The sequence below is a fragment of the Fusarium odoratissimum genome (assembly GCF_000260195.1).
Source record: "Fusarium odoratissimum NRRL 54006 unplaced genomic scaffold supercont1.21, whole genome shotgun sequence".
Classification (NCBI taxonomy): Eukaryota; Fungi; Ascomycota; class Sordariomycetes; order Hypocreales; family Nectriaceae; genus Fusarium; species Fusarium odoratissimum.
In genome coordinates this window covers 171,151-189,658 of record NW_022158706.1, presented here as the reverse complement: position 1 = coordinate 189,658, position 18,508 = coordinate 171,151, and the positions used below count along the sequence as shown (strand labels likewise).

Here is an 18,508-nt window from a genome sequence, read left to right as displayed (position 1 = left end):
CAAATGCTAGCCTTCGTAGCATTAAAATCACCATTCTATAATACCTTAATAAACTTTCTGCTCTAGGCCTATACTATCAGTCTTGAGTATTATAATTTATCTCTATTTCTCCTTAAGATTATATATGAAAAAGCTACTTATTGACCTTTAATTACTTATGCGTAGCAATATACCCTAACCCTATACACCTTTCTAGCCGTTCACAGGGAGACCTGGTAGATAAGTCTGCTTTAGAGACCTCCCGGTTTCACCGATCCTAAGGATTTTCGGTGGATACACATCCTTGAAGAGCTAAATACTGCGTCTGCCGCCCCGCTCACCGATAATACCACGGCATGCAGTTGAGTTGCTCGATGGGCTACAACTACTACGGCTCCGGCTTCTACTACGGAAACAGCGGGTAACAGCGCAGGAAAGATGACGGGATCTACCATGGCGGTTGCCTAGGTCAATTTGATGTTGTTGTTCGTCCTATAAATAAAGAAACTCTACAATATCTATAAAACATACATAAAGAAGGATCGCAGCTGTTTTACCACCATATACCCCAGCATACGACTGAAGCCATATGAATGCTATTCATCAGCAAATCCAACATGGGAAAAACCACGTTTTGGGGTATCAAATGAGATATTGTTGGTAGGCAGTGCTTCGACTCCCTCAGTGATTTTCGCAACGGGATCATCAATCTGGACATTCTTGACAGCTTCCATGAGCTGCTGGAAACGACGTAATTCTGTCATTCTCTGAGACTCAGAATCGTACTTGATGCCCTGAAATTCGAGTTCTTCATCTTAACCTGAGATTAGCGCTAGATCATCCCATAATGCGATGCACATACCAGTGAAAATAGAGTGGAAAGCATTCGCAATCACCTCATTATCGGAGGGTCCGCTTCGCAAACAAAGTAACATGAGAGCGAAAGGAACAACGAATTTATCTCCTACGCATGATTGGGCCAGGAAAATGGTATTTCGTATTCTTTGTTTATCGAGAGAGTTGTTTTGGAGAATGCTCCCTCGAAGGTTGCTCGTGGCTTCCGCCCAGGAACTCCAATTTTGTCGTTGGTTCAGTGCAGGACAAATGCTCGTGAAAAGGCCGCCATCAATAAGCTGCTGCATTGATATCTGAACGCAATTGCCTTTGATATCCAATCGTCCCTGACTGAGGTATTCGCCGAAGTAAAACTGGCCCTTTCTCAGGTTATGTAGCCTTCTAAGATCCGGTTTATCATCTAGCCATTCCAAGGCATCAAGATCGCGAAGGAATACTTGTTTTGGGAAGTCTCGGGTATCAATCATTATTATCTTGATATCTGAGAGTTTTGGTCTAGGACCACCTTTCTTCTCAGGGTCTGTCTGGTGACGATAAAAACCATATTGAAGAAGGAAAAGGAGAGAGCTGGACCAGGACATGAGATTACAAGGACTTCGACCACGATAACAGCAATGCCATTTCAGATGAGCTTTCAACCTAGCGGCAGCCTCTAAAGATGGAATCTGTAAGAGGTCCGTGCCACAGGGTGAGCCCCAATTGTGTTTTGTGCTTAAGTGATTGGGAGAGGCTGGAGACTCGACACAGTCAGAGCTTCTGTAGCCGTTTGAACCAGGAAAATGGAGACGGAAAAGGTAAGTTGGAGTCTTGTCAAATGAGAATAGGTTCTCTTGATTTGCTTGAGGTTGGAAGACTTGATGCATGTTGTAGGGGCTAGCAAGTGAGGAATGTGAAGCAATTCAAAGTAGTGAATAAGAGCTGGAGAATTCGACTGTGGCAAGAATAATATTTGCTGTAGAAGTTCTACGAAGTGTGAGACTACGACGAGGTTATGGTGTTGAGTAGGACTCTATATACACCCGGGCCTCGATACCAGGCCGATGGCACGGTGGTCTTGGCATTACAGGACCAACAGGACGACGTTTGTAAGTGGAAAATGTCCAAAGTAGCTTAGATTATGTCAGATAACAAGTTACTGATAGGTTTAGCAGATATGCGATCATCAAGACACAGAGATAGTTATGCTATTGATCAACATACGAATAATGCTCAAGCACTGGCGGGAAATGGCTAGGCAGTGAGAACTACGGTAAACTCTGCCACTATCAAGCAGGAGGCCTGGAACGATGCCTGATCGCAAATTCAAGATTGAATGGTGGCTGTGTCTCGAAATATGCCTGTCCATCTGCGTGACCAATCAGGATCGGTGGCCATAGGCTGCATGAGGCCTCTAGGCGGGCTGTGAATTGAGAATCTCTGTTTTAACGATATCCAATTAATCCCTGTTTATGTAATAGAACACATCATGCATGATTGACACAACGAGGTTAGGACCAACAGCTTTAAAAATGAGGCTGAGCTGATAAACACAACACGAAGCAACTGAAGGCAAATCAATCATCGACATACTACGTGAAAATGTCTTTCGGATATGCCGTGGGCGACGTTATCGCCATCCTAGGCCTCTTTGAGCGCATTGCCATCGAGCTGCGCAACTACAAGGACGCCCCGATGCATTTTCAACGGCTTTGTGCCGAACTGGATCTTGTGCGGAGCACCCTAAAGCACGCCTTGATTTTGGAACCTGAGTCCCCTGCGGAGCGTCAGACGTTGGAGAAAGTCAGAGCTATCATCACGCATTGCGGGCAGCCCCTGCAGTCCATGGCTGAGAAGATGCGAGCAAAAGAAAGCAGCTTGGGCCACTTTGAAACTACCAGGAGCCTAAGCAGTATCGGAACCAGGCTTCATTGGTCCATGATAGCGCAAGGCGATGTGGAGGAATTGAGGAAAACTATCATGTCTCAGATGGCTGCTATCAATATCCTCCTGAGCGTCCAGCAGATGTAAGTTTTACTTTACCTACCGATAGGTGTTACGGAGACTAACAGAATGCGAGGAATCGTATCGAGCACATCGCATTAAAGTCTCGTAACATTGAGACCAGCCAGTCATTGATGGTTGAGAAACATGCAAATGCCATAGCAGGACACGCATCGAACATCCTGACCATAACATCGAGAACCCAGAGTGCAATCGACGCACTGGCAGTTGATGCAGGTACTAATGCCGAAGCACAGTCCAAGCAAGCCAATATGATTAATAAGAATTTGAATGCTATTGAGAAGACAATGCTTGGCCTCACGCAGAAAACTGAGAACACCACAGCAATGGTTCGTCGCCAAGCGGCTTCCTTAAGTCGCCACGTCAAGATTCTATTTCGTCTTATGCAAGACCTGAAAGAGCTTTTTAAGCTGTGCGCAATCCCTTGAAAATTCAATCTCTATCAGCTAACGGATTCCCAGTCTGACCAGATGCTCAAAAGAAATGCTTCAAGCCATTAGCAGAAACACGCAAGTGTTCTTGACATAAGCATTGTTGAGCATACTGACAACATTACAGGTACATGCTTCTTGATATCACTGCGCAACTAAAACACATCATACGAGCTATTGAGGCAATACCACTGCATCTGACTCTTGATATCGTTCGACTAGATGATGCACATGGGGAAAGCTGGGCCTTGCCGCTACAGGCTTGTACAACGTGGGAAGTAAGCAGCAGTTATCTTGGAGTCTCATTGGAGAGGAAGACAGTTAACAGCGATACAGTCCTTCAACGACATGCTCCAATTCGTAGTCTATGCCAACAACAGGCCCGGAGCAGATTATATTACTCACAACCTATTCGACGTGTCGAATGCTAAGACTGGAAAACATGTCGATCAGAATACTTGGGCAATGTCTGTAAAACCTGGCTTCCACGTGGAGCAAGCCATGGTTGTTAAAAGGGCCCGCTCACTTGAAAGCTGCACGGATTCAGACTGCCCCGGGACATTTACGGAGCAAGTCTTGCAGCATGAGAACCGGAAAGTCTGGTGAGTTTATAGCAAGTATTTGCTGTTATAAATACGTCATTAACAATTATCTCAATAGTAATCTATGTGGTCGATGGGCTGCGACAACCTTTACGTCAACACCCCTGATAAAGTTATACAACGATGTCGAGTCTCACTTATATCCTCGTAGTCATTTGAGAATGCCCAGGAGAACGAAGACAGAATTAGGTTCTCAAATACCCTCCATAATTTCGAAAGAAAAAACACAAACCTTTCGTAGGATCAGATACCTTCAATCGATGGAGCCTATACAGAATATGGACGATGCTCATCGTCTATTGAGTGAAACCCCAACTCACCCCATGGCAAACGCCTTCATTGGACTTGAAATTCTTCGAACAGTAGAAGAAGGATTTGTGGATAATTCAGTTCAAAATGCAAGAGAACATTTAGAAATCGCCGTTAAATCAGGTAAGAATGATCTACCATTCCTCAGCTTCAGCTGAATCATGATACTAAGTCCCCTCAGATAGTTCCATTGCCGAAAATTGGTACCTCTTGGGTCGAGCATGTATTAAGCTGCAGGACTACAAAAGAGCTCATGAATGCCTTCAAAGTGGCATATATATCGAACCCAATTGCCCTTCTTTCTGGATAACAACTGCTATACTGTACTTCCGTATAAATCAGTACCGCGATTCACTCGACTGCTTAGCCCGCGCTCTCAGGCTTAATTATCATCTCTTCGAGCCTTGGTATAACCTCGGCGTCTTTGTAAGTTTCCTTAATTTTGATTCAATCAACACTTCTTTAACCAAGCCCGCAGTATGACTTCTGCAACAACCAACACGATGATGCTGTAGACGCATTTATCCGGTGCCTGGAACGGGCTCCGGGTTTGCTGAACGTTCAGGCACGAGTCGACGCTCAGATAGCCTATATTGAAGACGATGACCTGAAGCTTTTAAATGATAGCTTAATCGAAGAAATGATTGAAGCGCCATTAAGCGACCAGTACTACAAGGTTCATACCATACCTGCCTCAGCTGATCACATCACTCTGGATCCTGTTCGGCAGGATCCTTGGGAAGACAATAACGCAGATAAAGAAAGTCTAAGCGATGATGATTACACTGATTGGGAGGAATCGAGCGAAGATAACATGATTGCAGCCGACTTCTCACAGAGGATGGCTTAGGTGCGCAGGACTATATACCATGGTCTCGTGTTTTGTGTATCCGGTAGTTTTTAACAAGAGAAATTGATACAATGGGTGATATCCGTTAGTGACTTTGTTGAGCTACGAATTAATTAGTGACTGAATCGCAATATGTGCCTTGGCAGCTGGACGCATAGAAAAGCCCCAGGTTACTCTAATTGGTCTCTTGGGATCCGAGGGGCGCAGACAGCGCGGGCAAGTGTCAGTGTTCCATATTTTGCTAACAGCTAACCTGAATCTTTTTCAAAAGCTGACTTGACCAACTAGGGGCAGTTGGAACCAGACTTAAACAAATGCAGTAAGCGGAAAGCAAGCATCGTCGGTCCCGTTGACGACCATTACAGGTTCCGAGGACACTACAACTGTTGTGATCAGCGAGGCACCTACAACTACCCTCGCTGAAGTATCTACCTCTGCCGCCCTCACCGTGGATGAAGGTACTACTATCAAGCTGCTCACCACGGTCGCCGAGGAGTCTATAACTACTTCGGTTGCTGAGGCCACTACAGCTTCATTCCTCCCAATGATAACAAAACGTGTTACCTTTCGTACCGACAATGACGAGACCCTGGAGACCTGGCTTCAAACCTACAATACAAACAACCACCTAACCAGCGACAAATCCATCGCCTTGGGCCATTAAAAAAGTTGCTATTGTTTTCTCTCTGCTGGGTTTCTTTTTAAATCATCATTAAAGGGCTAACTAAGCCAAGTGACGTAAGGTCAGATCTGCTTAATTAACAAATGGTGTTTAAGTCAGCCTCGTCTTCTGAAAATGGATGGTGGCTGTGCTGAAAATCTGCCTGCTCAGCTGTTAAGTCCAATTGGACCCATGCATCCCAGTTGTTGGCTACTGCACGTGATGCTTCAGATCAGGCTCTTATGTCAATTCCTTGCATCCCCCATCAAACATCATCACAGGAAAGGTTCTGAAACTCTTTGCTTCAATCCCATGGCGTCTTCCAAGAGCACTGATTATCGCCTCGCAGTCTTTTCAAGATCTCAGGTGGATTCGAGCGACGCTGTGAAGGAACTGGAGACTGCTATTGCCAGGTTTCAAGCCATCCTAAATGATGACGATCGCAAGAAGCTACAAGAGCTCAAAACGACTTCTCACGATTCTCAATCAATAATCCTGTTCACTGCCGAGCTGGATAGGCTTGATCGGAACCGGAGAGGGAAGAGCGTCGCTACGCGACTCTCGTCATTCCTGCAGATGATTGAACAATACACTCCAATCATTGACACGTATATCCAGTCAAAGCCCGATATTTCGGCTCTAGTATGGGGATCCATCAAACTAATATTCACGGTTTGGAAACCAAGACACGACTTATGAACGGTTCGCTAATAACGAGCATAGTTCCTAGCCAATATTTCATCTTATTTCCAATCCTTCGTGGAGCTCCTGCGCGGCTTTGGCTCACTGTACACCAGGTTTACAGAGTATCAAATTGTCTTTAATGAATCTCTTCGTATAAAAGATTCTATTTGCCACTTTCACACCGCAGTTGTTAGCTGTTGTACGAAAATAGTTGTGACAATCCGCCAACCCCGTAAGTATCCCCGGACTCTATTCCATAATCCTATCGTGTTCTTTATTGCTGGTCTCAGTCGCTATGAGTTGATTATCAAATCAGGTCTTTTGTGCAGTATAGTGTAAAATACATCTAATGGTCAATTTTAGTGACAGCGCACATTTGGAAATCTATGACACAATCTTTTCAGGCAGAACTCAAGACGTATGTTGAGGATATCAGATCGAAGGCTGAACATGTGCAGCGAGACATTGAACTAGTCAAAGCTCAGTATGATCGCGAAGAGCAACAACTCCAGACTAGAGAGCGGCAAGTGGCATCAGATCACCGCAGAAATCTATTTGCCTGGACATCGAAAGCAACTGCTGAAATGAGGATGCTTCAACTTCGTGGTAGGAAAGTCGATACAGGTAAGTATCTAAAATAGCTCAACTCAACCACAGTTCAGAAGCTAAGCACGTCGCGCAGACCAACGACGCTACCGTTTGCTCCAAGAACTTTCCTCGTACAACTTTGCAGCCGCTCTGAACATTATACGTACTAAGCGGCATCTTGGTACGGCACAGTGGATCTTTGAAACACAAGAATTCAAGGAGTGGATGGTGCTTAATAATTCAGCATTCCTACATGTCACTGGAAAGAGTACGTTTCTTCCCGCTTGTGGTCGTCACAGTTTCAGGAGCTGACTTTAGCAAAGTTGGATCTGGAAAGTCAGTCCTAGCGTGAGTATACGAACTCTGCTGGCTATTAGCTGCTGACTTACCTCTTCTCCAGATCCTCGGTAGTGGATAAGCTCTTTGAGAATCGTCCCCCACAGCAGTTTACGTCCTTCTTCTTCCTCCGGTTTGACGATCCATCAAGCTTGGACCCACATACAATCATTCGTTCGTGTCTACAGCAGTTGTTATCGGCAATTCCCATGGCCGATTTGCGACCGGGGCTTGCCTCTGATATCGATGACTGCCTGGAGCGCAACAAGGAGTTGAATTTCGCCCTACCTTCTTTGAGGCAACTGTATTATCATGCATCCGAAGCTGTCGACACCTGGTTCATCATTCTTGATGGGTTAGATGAATTTGCACCGAATCAACAGTCGACTCTCCTCGATTTCCTCTCTCGAGTTATTGATACACTTCCAGAGTCTCGCTCTATCAAGATTCTGTTTTCCTCCCGCGAAACGTCTTCAAATGCTATACAACGGGCATTTCCTAATTGCCCTCAACTGATGACCGGCGGGCAATGCACGAGTGATGACATTAGTGCGTTTGTGGAGGACATACTCAAAGAGAAGGTTAAGGCTTATGAGCTTGTTGTGTCAGACCCTCGGTTACTTGACGAAATTCGTGAGACCATTGATTCAAAGAAGCAAGGAATGTGAGTACAATACTCAGACCTGACGTATCGCTTCTAACTGTCTACATAGGTTTCTATGGGCATTTCTCACCATCGAGGATATGTGTTCGAGAAAAACCGATAAGGAAATACGTCAGGCGCTCCAAGAGATCCCGACTGATCTTCCAGCAACGTTTGACCGAGCACTGAGCCGAATAGTAGAGAAACAAAACCAGGATATTGCAAAGAAAGCGTTCATGTGGACGAGAGCGGCAATACAGCCACTGACTCTTGCTCAAATACGAGAGGCTCTGTCTATTGAGATAAACCAACGCACATTGCACCAGGACGATCTCATCAGCGGCATAGACCGACTGCCAACTTGGTGCGAAAGTCTGGTATATGTAGAAGAGACTGACAACACAGTGCATTTCAGCCACCATTCAATAAGGGAATATCTCCTGACGCCCGGTTCCGGGAAATTCTTCAATCTTCATATCGAGGACGCGAGCTGTAATCAGCTCGCCGGTGAGGCTTGCATCACTTATCTCAACCTTGATAACTTTCAAACGGCACTAGTCCAAAATCATAGCCAGAACGGTTTGAAGCTTGACGTGGGCGAAATGGCCGGCCAGACGGTACAAGATGCAGTCAGAGGAAGCCTTGGTACACGTATGGGTCGTCTTGTGCGAAATGTGGTCAAGTCACAGCAACACACTGGAGGTTCGATAAACCAAAGCGTCGTCCCCAATCTCTTCCCTCGAGGGATTGCGAACTTTGAATTTCTCAAATACGCTTCACAAAACTGGTTCATGCATGCGGTGAGGCTAGATTCAAAAGCTGATGCGACTACATGGAGGAACCTTGGCCAACTTATCAAGAATCCCCCTCCCCAGGCAAAGTATCAGCCATGGACTGATGATTCTTGGAGGGTTAAGGTTAAGGAAATTCTGGATTCCGATGCTGGCCCGCTATCGGCATTCTACAAAAGTGTTTTACTGTCTTTGTCTCAGGATGATTCAAGGGATCCATTCACCACAGACCTTTATTTTGCTTTCATTCATGCAGACTATCACCTCAACTGGGGCCTTTCCTGTCGTGTATTTGTCTTACTGGCCGATTATTATAGGACATCTGGCAGTGTGCCTACACACTTTTATATATTGGCGGCTCACAAAAGGCATGCGCTATGCCGAAATAGATGCCTCAACCTCGCAAGACCGCAACTCGATCATACTTTGTTCGTTCGCGTTACAACAGTTGCAATTGCAAATGGTATATCACACCTCCCGGCCCCAGATCCGGACTCACCAGCCCCCTCTTGTGATTGTGCGAAGGAACCACGGTATCAATTACAAGAGGATGTCTGCCAGCTTATTCAGAGAGGATATTATAGAGCGTTACAGCCGCACATCCACGCGCTCGCTGTTCTATCGAGACAGATCGAAGGTGCTATTCGAGTCACGTCGCTGAGTACATTGATCAACAGTTGCGAAATTGATGCAAATACTCTTATAAATTCTAAGACGATCACTGGGAAAACGCTTTTTGATATTCTGGTGGAAGGCGCCTTGTCCAACTTTGATACTTTCAAGGCCAGTGGGTATTCGAAGCATCCACATGGATACGTAGTATCCCATGGTCAGGACAAGAGAACGAGAGAATTCTTCGAGTACTGGGACCACATAGCTGTTGGCTCGTCTTGGCAGACTAGATTGGAATCCAGCATCGCACTCATTGGCCTCCTTCAGGCTGGTCGCGAGGGCAGCTTTGCGGCGGTCTTGCAAAACTTTCAACACCTCGATTCCAGTGGTGGACTTGTTCCATTGCACAGAAGGACTATAGCACGTGTCTTTAACGAGGCTATAGTCCCGACCACATGGCCATATAGTGTGGTAATACGCGCGGTCACATCCTTTTTCGAACACTTAGACCATCTTGGTCTTGGCGATATACAAGAAGATATCTTCAAGCGGTCAGTCTGGCGCAACAACTGGAGTCTTGCGACGGCCCTTCTTTCCATCCGGCCTGTTTCAGCGGATGCTAGGATATATGGCGACTTGAGACATATCAGGAGTGCATTACGCTGCGAATCATGCCAAAGGCTTAATTTTGGAGATTACTGGAAAGGTGAACTCATCGATGAATCGTCAACTTGCTTTAAGCTTTGCCCTTTTCACCTTCAACTGATCAAGAAGAGAACTAACGAGGATCTCCTTCTGATTCAAAAAGATGCCCTGCAATGCCCAAATGGCGCCAACGAGAAGGATGATTGGAGAAAAACGATGATTGGAGGTTTTGTTTCGGCGGCGTCTTAGAACTCTCCCTCAACATCCCATCATGCATTAAGCAATCGTTGGCTTATATATGTAGAGATATTACTATATGAGATAAATAGGGGTTAAAATAGTGCTGATGATAGTATCCAACATTATTGCTTACATCTTCCGCTGACGCTTTGTAACTCAAGATGAATCCATTAAAGATATTTCACTTCTTGGAATGGACCTCTAACACTTGCATAACAAACCAGCCCAGCTCTAAAGGTCATTCAGCTGGTATCCGCGGCACTAGTACAAATACATGATTCCTTCTCTTGTAGTTAAGAGAAAGTATATTCTTTCCTGCTCTGTTCAGCCACAAAGGCTTTTCCTGCACACAAACCCAATTAAAGCAAACTTTCAGTCTCTCATCATAACATCTACTCTTACCAACGCATTACCTCCTCCGGTGGCACACGCCCTCTCTCAAGGATCCGTCAGCCCAAAGCTTAAGTACACTTATAGCGATATTTTCATACAGGCAGTTGGGGGCAACAACTGGGAGGTTGCCGAAGCTCCAGTAGCCATATGGTCTGAGCCATCTCAGGTGCTGCCGATGGCTCTGGGGTTGCCAAAAACGGTTTGCTGAGTGATTCCTGTTGCGCTCGTTATCAATCCAGGTTCAAGCACTCAGATTCTTTCGCTTATGGTATGTCCCATCAGAATCCTTATCTGCTGTCTGTTGGACATGCAGAGACTTAGCGATAATTGTAGTTGTGTGGATATCTACTACGACAGTATCCAACAAAATCTTTACTAAATCTAGAGTGAGCTTGCGAAATGCCTTGATTGTTAATATTTCTACTACGAACTGGCAGCGCTTGTGGTAGGAAGCAATAGTGTTGTGTGATTGATTGTTCTGTTGTCAAGTTACACACTCGCTATATCCATCAAACTTACAAGTTCTCATTTCATCTCTCCTTTCACCTTAATCAGTCTTGAGTGGTTATCTTACCTTACTCGTCACTCTTGCTTGGTAAGCAATATCATCCTCTTTTCACCGCAAACTGATCCTGTAGCTAACACTGCACGCCTTTTGTCTTGACATTCTACCCACTTTATAGGCCCTTCTGGCAAGCTACCATCAGGCAATGTCCACGCAAGATGTCTGATCATGCCTGAATCAAGCCTTGGGGCTATATCCGGTGTATACTCAATCCTGTCCCCATATTCAGTTGGTATACTTTCAATATCTATGGAAGGGTGTCAAGGTCGAAAGAGCACTATCAGCTCGTTTATCGCCGAATTAAGCAACTAAAACCGTAATACTCAGCTTTGTTGTATTACAAAAGGCCTGATTAGAAGAAAGTGGCATAAGGCCCGGAGATGTTCGCATTGTAATCAACTTGGTGACATGGCAGTTCACTAGCTCAAGATGTTAGATATTCTACAAGAGAGGGTAATATAATAGTTAATACATCCTATTTATTTTATAGTGTTTTGTCTTGAACAGACTAATCCTAACTCTCCTTATTAAGAAAACTAATGGCTAGGCTTACTCCAGCTTAACCATAGTGCTCTTAATCTGACCAAGGGCTTTGTATGCCGCATACGCCTCTGCAGCTTCCGGCTTTCCATAAGCTGCCCTAGCTTCCTATAGTGTTTGATTAGCATTGTAATCTTTCCGTTTACCCTTGAGTAGAACTTACCTCGAGGCTGTCCCATCCGATCATACCTAAGCCAACAGAAGGGCCATTTCCAACGCTGACGCCTCCCCAAGTTTCCTTTCCAAGTGCTGAGGCAAGATCCGCCCAGGCTTTGCGCAGCTCGACGCGTTTCTCCGGGTTGTCGAGAAGGACTGTTGTAAACTGAGTGAACGCCTTGGGTGAGGCATTGGCAGGGAAATCGGGGACCTCGAACTTGCCAGCTACAGGTTCGCCTCCCACGCGCTCGTTATATCTTGCCTTGTGCTCCTGGGACCATGCAGAAGACTGGAAACTTTCGAAATCTTGAGCAGTATTGAAAGCTGTTCACGTTCAGCATCAATGCAGGCTCTTTACGTCTTCCTTCTGTACTTACCCAAGGTCTGGACAAACTTGAAGCCGGTGAAAGCAGCGCCGTCCTCTGCTACAACGGGTCCTGCTGACACTCCAGCGACACCAGGCTGAGACTTAAGGTCCTCCTTCAGAGTGGGCCAAGCTCCGAGAAAGCGTTCCTGGCTCTCAGAGGGGATCTCTGGGACGGTGATAACGAAGATAGCCATTGTTGCTGGGATTAGAGGTCAAGGTGAGTTTTAATTGTGTGTGATAATCTTGAATGTTGACTAACTGTCTAACAAGACCGGGAATAGATGGTTTTTATAGCTTTCCAAGCGGTGAGCTCTAGATATTTGTCGGATTCCGGAGCATTGTTAAACACCGCCTCGGGATCAGACTATGCTTAATCGCACTGCGCTTGCCCTGTACTCTGTACTAAATATAGGTAAACTTTTATATCGTGGTTCCTGCATTAACTATCCCTTTTTCTAGTGGTAGTTATGTGTGTCAGATACAAGCCAACCTTGTATTGCCAAGCCGTGGCGTATAAGCGAAACAGTTCGCTTTCGCTCTCGGTGTCATTGTAGGCCCCGAAAATAGCTTAATCTACGTATACGCGTATGTAAACTGAAGAATAATAAATTTTATACATCCTTTACCGGATGCACGAGTTCCGTGATTATTATTATTAACACATATAATTACTACAACCGCCTTTTCATAAATAACTCAAGCTACTAACAAAACAAGTCAACGCTTTACTAGGAATAAGCCAGCCACCCATGCCAAGCATTCCTGATCCGCTCTGCCTTTGATACAGAGATATACGCCGAATTGGCAAGTCTATCTTGTAGTTCCTTAAACTTGGCTGTAGGAGCCCCCTTGTCGAAAAGAATATCCAATTCCAAATATGATAGCTTCTTTGTTTCAGGAAGCCGAAAATAGCACCATATAAGACAAAGGAAAGACGTAGCAGCATACACCAGACAAGACCTACCACCCAGGTCCCATGCAGTCGGGTTCAAAAGCTGTGGCGCGACAATGTTATTGATGATAGTGAAGACGTTGTACACGATCCTTGCGAAGGCAATGGTCTTGATCCGAAGCCTTGTTGAAGGTATCTCGGCCACGATTACATAGCAAGCCGGGCCAATGGACATGTTGTAAGTAAAGGTCATCAGGATAATCAAGGAGCCGAGAGCCCAGTTCAGCGATGAGTTGTTGGCCAGTATAATGGACAGAATGCCGCCTGTGGTGAGAATCAGCAATGCAGCCACCAAGCCTGCTAGGTAGAGCCTCCGCCTTCCGATCATCGATAGTAGTACCCAGGATATCATGCCGCCTAAGATGCCGAGGCCATACATTCCCGTAGCTAGAGTGAATGACTTGGAGGATTCGAAGCCTGCTTGTTCTAGAAAGTATGGGGCATACCCGGTCAAGGTGGCACCGCATAGGGCTTGGCAGGACCAGGTCATACAGCACACTTCGGTCCTGCGGCGGTTGCAGCCTCTGAAGAGATCCAGAAAGCTCGCACCACCGTATCCGAGTTGCTTCTCTGTTGAATCAACGTGCTGCATGATGGCGATTGTATCTTCGATGTCGATGTGCTTGTTGCTCGTGAGTCTCTGCAGTGAATGTCGAGCCTCTGATAGTCTCTCGTGTCGGATTAACCACCCTAGAGGTGCCAAATAAGTACAAGTCCAGATAGATACTTCGAGTAGGAAAGGTCTTACAAGGACTTTCAGGGGCGAAATAAATAGCAAACAGTAGTGGGACGGCCCATGCCCATTGCAGGGCAAAGGGTAGGCGATACGACCAATCTGAGGTGTTCTTGATAAGCACTCGCAGTATTCCAGTGCCCATGAGCTGGCCAAAGAGCCAGCACATGTTGACATTGCTGAGGATGGCGGCTCGGATAACTGAAGGCACTACTTCAGCAGCGTAGGTCGCTGCCAAAGTTTGGATGACGCCCCATGACAAGCCTTGAGAACTATCTGTCAGTCGTTGCGATAATTGTTTAGGAAGAGTGCATCAGGTTGATAGGCGGCGATAAACTTACCACAGAGAGCTTGGGATGCAAGTAGCAGTGCGATATTGTGAGCGAAGAAAGCAGGGAATACTGCAAGACACATCCACACAAGCGCGGCAATCATCATCTTGCGGTATCCAATCGCATATGAGATATAACCATGGGCAAGAAGGCCTATAATCTCGCAACCCACGGCAGCATTCTGGAGCCCCATTTGCCACAGTGGCGATATCTCATAGTCTCGTCTCCCATCGGAGCCGGCCTCTGCCAGGCTGGGTTCTCCGTACCGACGTCTAAAGGACGGAAAGGCAAGGAAGCCAGAGATGAGGGACTTATCATAAGCCTCCATGACTACGGTAAGGAAGAGAAGAAAAGACCACATAATCGCCTTGGGGAAGTTCCGGCAGCATCCAAGCAGAGTCATCTCTTTCTCGCTTGCCAGGCCGCGATGGATACGTGCGCCGACACCGCCCGAGCTTGTTGATCGGCGAGGGAGCCATATTGGATTGTCAATGGTGTTAGTGTAGACATTTGAGGTCTGACGGGCAAGGTCTTCTGAGGGGTTGTCGTCGACAACTGACTCGTGAGAAACAACTGTCTTGGAGGTCATGGATATGAGTACGACCTCATCCTTGCTGGAGTTGGCATTTGACCCAAACATTGTTCCATATAACCGAAGAGTGGGGTACAAAAAGACAAAGATGCATCAGGGACAAGCATTTGACGCTGATCATGTACTGGAAAATGCATGGTGTTATATAAGTCCTCCCAACCTTGGCAGGATTTGGCTTTAGGCCTGATACAGCCACCACTGGAAGCCACAACTGGTTTCCCCAGGCTCATTTCCCCAGATTTCCCCTGACCTTTGCAGGAATTAGACAATGGCTGAGGGTCATATGGCTGGGGGAACACGAGGTGAGACGATTGATTGGGACGCTACTTGTCTGTGATCTCCTTGATAGCGTTTGGGGAGGCTCCAGCTGAAATACCAACTTGGTTTGGTGCCGTTCCTTTTAGGTATAGTTCCTCAAACTAACAGGACAATGGTTGTCAGTGGCTAGTTTATCGGTCCGATAACCTATTCTGCGTTCAGGGTAGGACTCCTTCAGTATCTCAAAACAAACTAATCATTAACTCAATTGCCTCCTTTGTAATCAATAATCAAGGGATTGTCATGGATTACATCAAAGGGTCTGATCCTGTGGCCCGATCAGGACCTTTTTTGTAGGTATGTCGACTTTCGCTCTGAAACCTTGACAGTGGAGGCCATATCCTTTGTTGGATGGTGAAAGATACGTTTAGACAACGCAACCACTACGAACCCGTGCCCCCTGGACTAGTCGGGTGATGGATGACATGAGAAAAATAGTCTGGTGTTAGTATGGAATGCGCATTTCGGAGTTGAATGGTTGCACTTCGAAACGGAATTATGCCTAGCCAAATCTAGTTTCGAAGCAGCAGTATTGTCTTCCAGAAACCATGCCTGGCTTCTACGGCGCCCTCACACGGCTGATTACATCCGTCATCAAGACAACTCTCAAAGGACTATGAAATTCAGATTTGGAAACTATCGAAGCCATTGCCTAAATCTTTACCCTCTAACGGCTTAGTCGCTCAGTGTAGACCTCCGCAAGGATACGATCCTTCTTGGCAATATCTGCCACTCCAGTCCGGTCTTTAAAGACGCTATCCATTTCTTCAAGAGACTTTCCATTAGTCTCAGGCACACTGAACCAGACCCAGACAAAGGACAGAAGACAGAAGACAGCAAAGAAGACATAGGCGCCGAAGCCTGTTTCGCGGACAAGAGGTGGCGTAATGAGCCCAATGACAAAGTTGTTAATCCAGTCTAACGAGGTTAGTGGCTTGACGCTTGATAGAAATGATAGGCTTACTTGAACAAGTGGAGATTGCCACACCCTTTGCTCTGAGAGACGACGGGAAGACTTCCGCTGGCATGGCCCAGGGAACAGGTCCCCAAGAAGCACCGAAGGCAAGCATGTAGAAAAGAAGGAAGGCGACACTTGTCCAGCCCTCAGCAGTATGACTAGGCCAGTCGTTGGAGAACCTGCCTACCAGGACAGCAATGATGAGATGCGGAACAAACATCAGGAAGCTGCCCCAGAGGAGGATGCCTCGGCGACCGAAACGATCCATGGTCCATAAACTTGATAGAACACCAATCAACTGCGACACGTTGAGGACGCCCGACATGATGAGTTGCATGTCAAAGTCGAGGCCCATAGTGCCGAACAGTGTTGGTGAGTAATAGATCAAGGCGTTGATGCCAGTGAACTGTTGGAAGAACATGAGACCGGCACCAACAAGAGTTCGACGCCTGCAACCAGACTTGAAGCAATCTCCCCAGCTCACAAGCTCAAGTCGAATCTTTCCTACAACATCCGTTCTTTGAGTGAGATTAGGGTGTCGTTCGCGGAGAACACTTGCTTGGAATCGGGCTTCGGCAATAATGTCCATCCATTCGCGTTGGACTCGGGAATCGGACTCGGGAAGAGCGCGTAGCTTGGCAAGATTGGACAAGGCTTCCTCTTCGCGATCCTTGGAAGCTAGCCATCGAGGAGAGTATGGTAGGAAAATAGCACCAAAGCCCAACAGGAGACCAGGGAGAATTTGGAGGAGGAATGGGAGTTGCCAGGACCAGTGGCTGGGGATCCCCTGCAAGAGTAGATATTAGTGCACAGCTTTGCGCGAGTAAAGAAAATGGTTTACCTTTGTCCCGTAGGTTATCCAGAAAGCAACAACAATGCCGATAACAATAGACAGCTCTTCGAAGACTAACAACGCACCCCGTATTTCAGGTGGGGAAATCTCTGCAATGTAGAGCGGCACCACCATGGATAGTCTGACAGATGTGAATGGTTAATGTCAAAGAACATAGAGTGTTCACATAAATGAACAAAATAAAAGGCTGAACTCACTGTCCAATACCAATGCCACCGATAAAGCGTCCTACAACCAGCATGGCATAGTTGATAGCAGCGGTCTGAAGAGTAGATCCAATCGTAAATACCACAACAGCAACCATCAGCGAACGCTTTCTGGATATCCAGTCAGAGATCCAGCCCTGGTTGATGGCACCTATGAATGCCCCGAGCGTGATCATGGCGGTCATGAGGCCCTTCTTGAAGCCTGCGCCAGGAGCATCATCAGAGACTTCGGGGAATCGATCGAGAAAATGATCCATGACAAGGGTCACGGAAATGACACCTTGATCATAGCCAAAGAGGAGGCCACCGATAGCCGAAAAGGCTGCGCAGGCTGCGACGTAGGGAGACGAGAAGAGGCCGCGGAACCCTAGTTTGTCAGCTTGTCACAGGTGATATGGTTACAACGTATGCCGAGGACAGTTCTCGCTAACGTGTTAAGGCCAATGGGGGAATCATATCATACCGGAAGGACCATATGGCTCCAGAGAAGTGTCCATGCCAGCGTGCTCCTCTGTAATAGCACCACACTCGTCAAGCTTGTCCTTGACGGGATCGAGTTGCTTATCCATTTTGAGGGTGTTATAAGTAGATCCTGAATGTAGATGAGCATGAATAATCTCTGGTGATTTTCCAGGGAGAGAACCTGATCTATTATAGTTTAAAATCTCGGTCTACTCAGCGACTTACCAACGACAATAGATAACCAATGAATGGAGGCGGGTTACTTTCGTTATACGGCAGTGACATGGATTAAACACGGGGTAGTTTGCGGGGAAGCGCGAGTCAGGTCTGTAGAGTTTTGGGGTAACAGTGGGACAAGTCTTCTTCCAAGAACCATCGGGCAATGGCCCGTCCCAGGACCCATCAGCTTGGGGGGTTAAGCCTGTTCAGGTTAGAGTGTCGGATCTTTTCACCTTTAAACGCAAAAACGGAGCATATCCCCGACTCTTCGGCCTTTTTTGCCCTTGGAGCAATGTCATATAATCGGGGCAACCTACCCCTCAAGATAATTTGCACCAGACAACAACGGCAAAATTCGATCTGAGAGAAAATGAGCACAGCTACTGCATGTCTTGTAAGTGAAATGAGATATCGGTAACCATGCCGAGATGCCACTTGCCACTCTGACCATCATGAGGCCTGCAAGAGACAGCATCTCAAATGCGTCTGGGGTCCACAAATTGCTGGAGAAAGTACACAGACATGCCTTCGATGCGCTTCGATGGGCAAGGTTTGCGCCACGGCGCCTGTTTTTCGTTTCAAACACTCAACTACGTATGCCCGCTCCCTGACTGTTAGGTATCATTGCGATGATT

The 18,508-nt window shown here is 46.5% G+C and overlaps 7 protein-coding genes across 7 annotated transcripts; 3 read left to right on the top strand and 4 right to left on the bottom strand.

Moving 5' to 3' along the window:
• Positions 1-575: 575 nt before the first annotated feature.
• Positions 576-1,807, bottom strand: FOIG_11232 (uncharacterized protein; the record flags this gene model as incomplete). Its single annotated transcript, XM_031211785.1, has 2 exons — positions 842-1,807; positions 576-793 (listed from the first exon to the last, which is right to left on the bottom strand). Exons 1-2 carry the CDS (start codon positions 1,695-1,697, stop codon positions 576-578), a joined length of 1,074 nt encoding a protein of 357 aa, XP_031058359.1. The 5' UTR covers positions 1,698-1,807.
• Positions 1,808-2,356: 549 nt separating this feature from the next.
• Positions 2,357-5,027, top strand: FOIG_11231 (uncharacterized protein; the record flags this gene model as incomplete). Its single annotated transcript, XM_031211784.1, has 8 exons — positions 2,357-2,837; positions 2,891-3,247; positions 3,297-3,344; positions 3,394-3,544; positions 3,603-3,733; positions 3,927-4,300; positions 4,359-4,603; positions 4,656-5,027. Exons 1-8 carry the CDS (start codon positions 2,413-2,415, stop codon positions 5,025-5,027), a joined length of 2,103 nt encoding a protein of 700 aa, XP_031058358.1. The 5' UTR covers positions 2,357-2,412.
• Positions 5,028-5,098: 71 nt separating this feature from the next.
• FOIG_11230 (uncharacterized protein) lies at positions 5,099-5,691 on the top strand (the record flags this gene model as incomplete). The annotated part of the gene is made up of 2 exons (XM_031211783.1): positions 5,099-5,111; positions 5,393-5,691. The coding sequence occupies 2 exons, from the start codon at positions 5,099-5,101 to the stop codon at positions 5,689-5,691; spliced, it is 312 nt and encodes a 103-aa protein (XP_031058357.1).
• Positions 5,692-6,000: 309 nt separating this feature from the next.
• Positions 6,001-10,236, top strand: FOIG_11229 (uncharacterized protein; the record flags this gene model as incomplete). The annotated part of the gene is made up of 6 exons (XM_031211782.1): positions 6,001-6,330; positions 6,777-6,996; positions 7,055-7,228; positions 7,284-7,308; positions 7,361-7,960; positions 8,010-10,236. 6 exons carry the CDS (start codon positions 6,001-6,003, stop codon positions 10,234-10,236), a joined length of 3,576 nt encoding a protein of 1,191 aa, XP_031058356.1.
• Positions 10,237-11,636: 1,400 nt separating this feature from the next.
• On the bottom strand, positions 11,637-12,491 carry FOIG_11228 (uncharacterized protein). Its single transcript, XM_031211781.1, has 3 exons — positions 12,259-12,491; positions 11,889-12,205; positions 11,637-11,833 (listed from the first exon to the last, which is right to left on the bottom strand). Exons 1-3 carry the CDS (start codon positions 12,440-12,442, stop codon positions 11,735-11,737), a joined length of 600 nt encoding a protein of 199 aa, XP_031058355.1. The 5' UTR covers positions 12,443-12,491; the 3' UTR covers positions 11,637-11,734.
• A 351-nt stretch (positions 12,492-12,842) lies between these two features.
• On the bottom strand, positions 12,843-14,905 carry FOIG_11227 (uncharacterized protein; the record flags this gene model as incomplete). The annotated part of the gene is made up of 3 exons (XM_031211780.1): positions 12,843-13,890; positions 13,949-14,197; positions 14,275-14,905. 3 exons carry the CDS (start codon positions 14,903-14,905, stop codon positions 12,977-12,979), a joined length of 1,794 nt encoding a protein of 597 aa, XP_031058354.1. The 3' UTR covers positions 12,843-12,976.
• Positions 14,906-15,842: 937 nt separating this feature from the next.
• Positions 15,843-17,761, bottom strand: FOIG_11226 (uncharacterized protein; the record flags this gene model as incomplete). Its single annotated transcript, XM_031211779.1, has 5 exons — positions 15,843-16,093; positions 16,140-16,920; positions 16,975-17,107; positions 17,184-17,559; positions 17,656-17,761. 5 exons carry the CDS (start codon positions 17,759-17,761, stop codon positions 15,843-15,845), a joined length of 1,647 nt encoding a protein of 548 aa, XP_031058353.1.
• Positions 17,762-18,508: the final 747 nt, after the last annotated feature.

Coding starts and splice junctions, on each gene's coding strand:
- FOIG_11228 (XM_031211781.1), bottom strand. CDS start 12,442: ATGGCTATCTTCGTTATCACCGTCCCAGAGATCCCCTCTGAGAGCCAG. Junction 12,206..12,258: donor CAAGTTTGTCCAGACCTTGG/GTAAGTACAGAA, acceptor GAACGTGAACAG/CTTTCAATACTGCTCAAGAT. Junction 11,834..11,888: donor TCGGATGGGACAGCCTCGAG/GTAAGTTCTACT, acceptor CAAACACTATAG/GAAGCTAGGGCAGCTTATGG.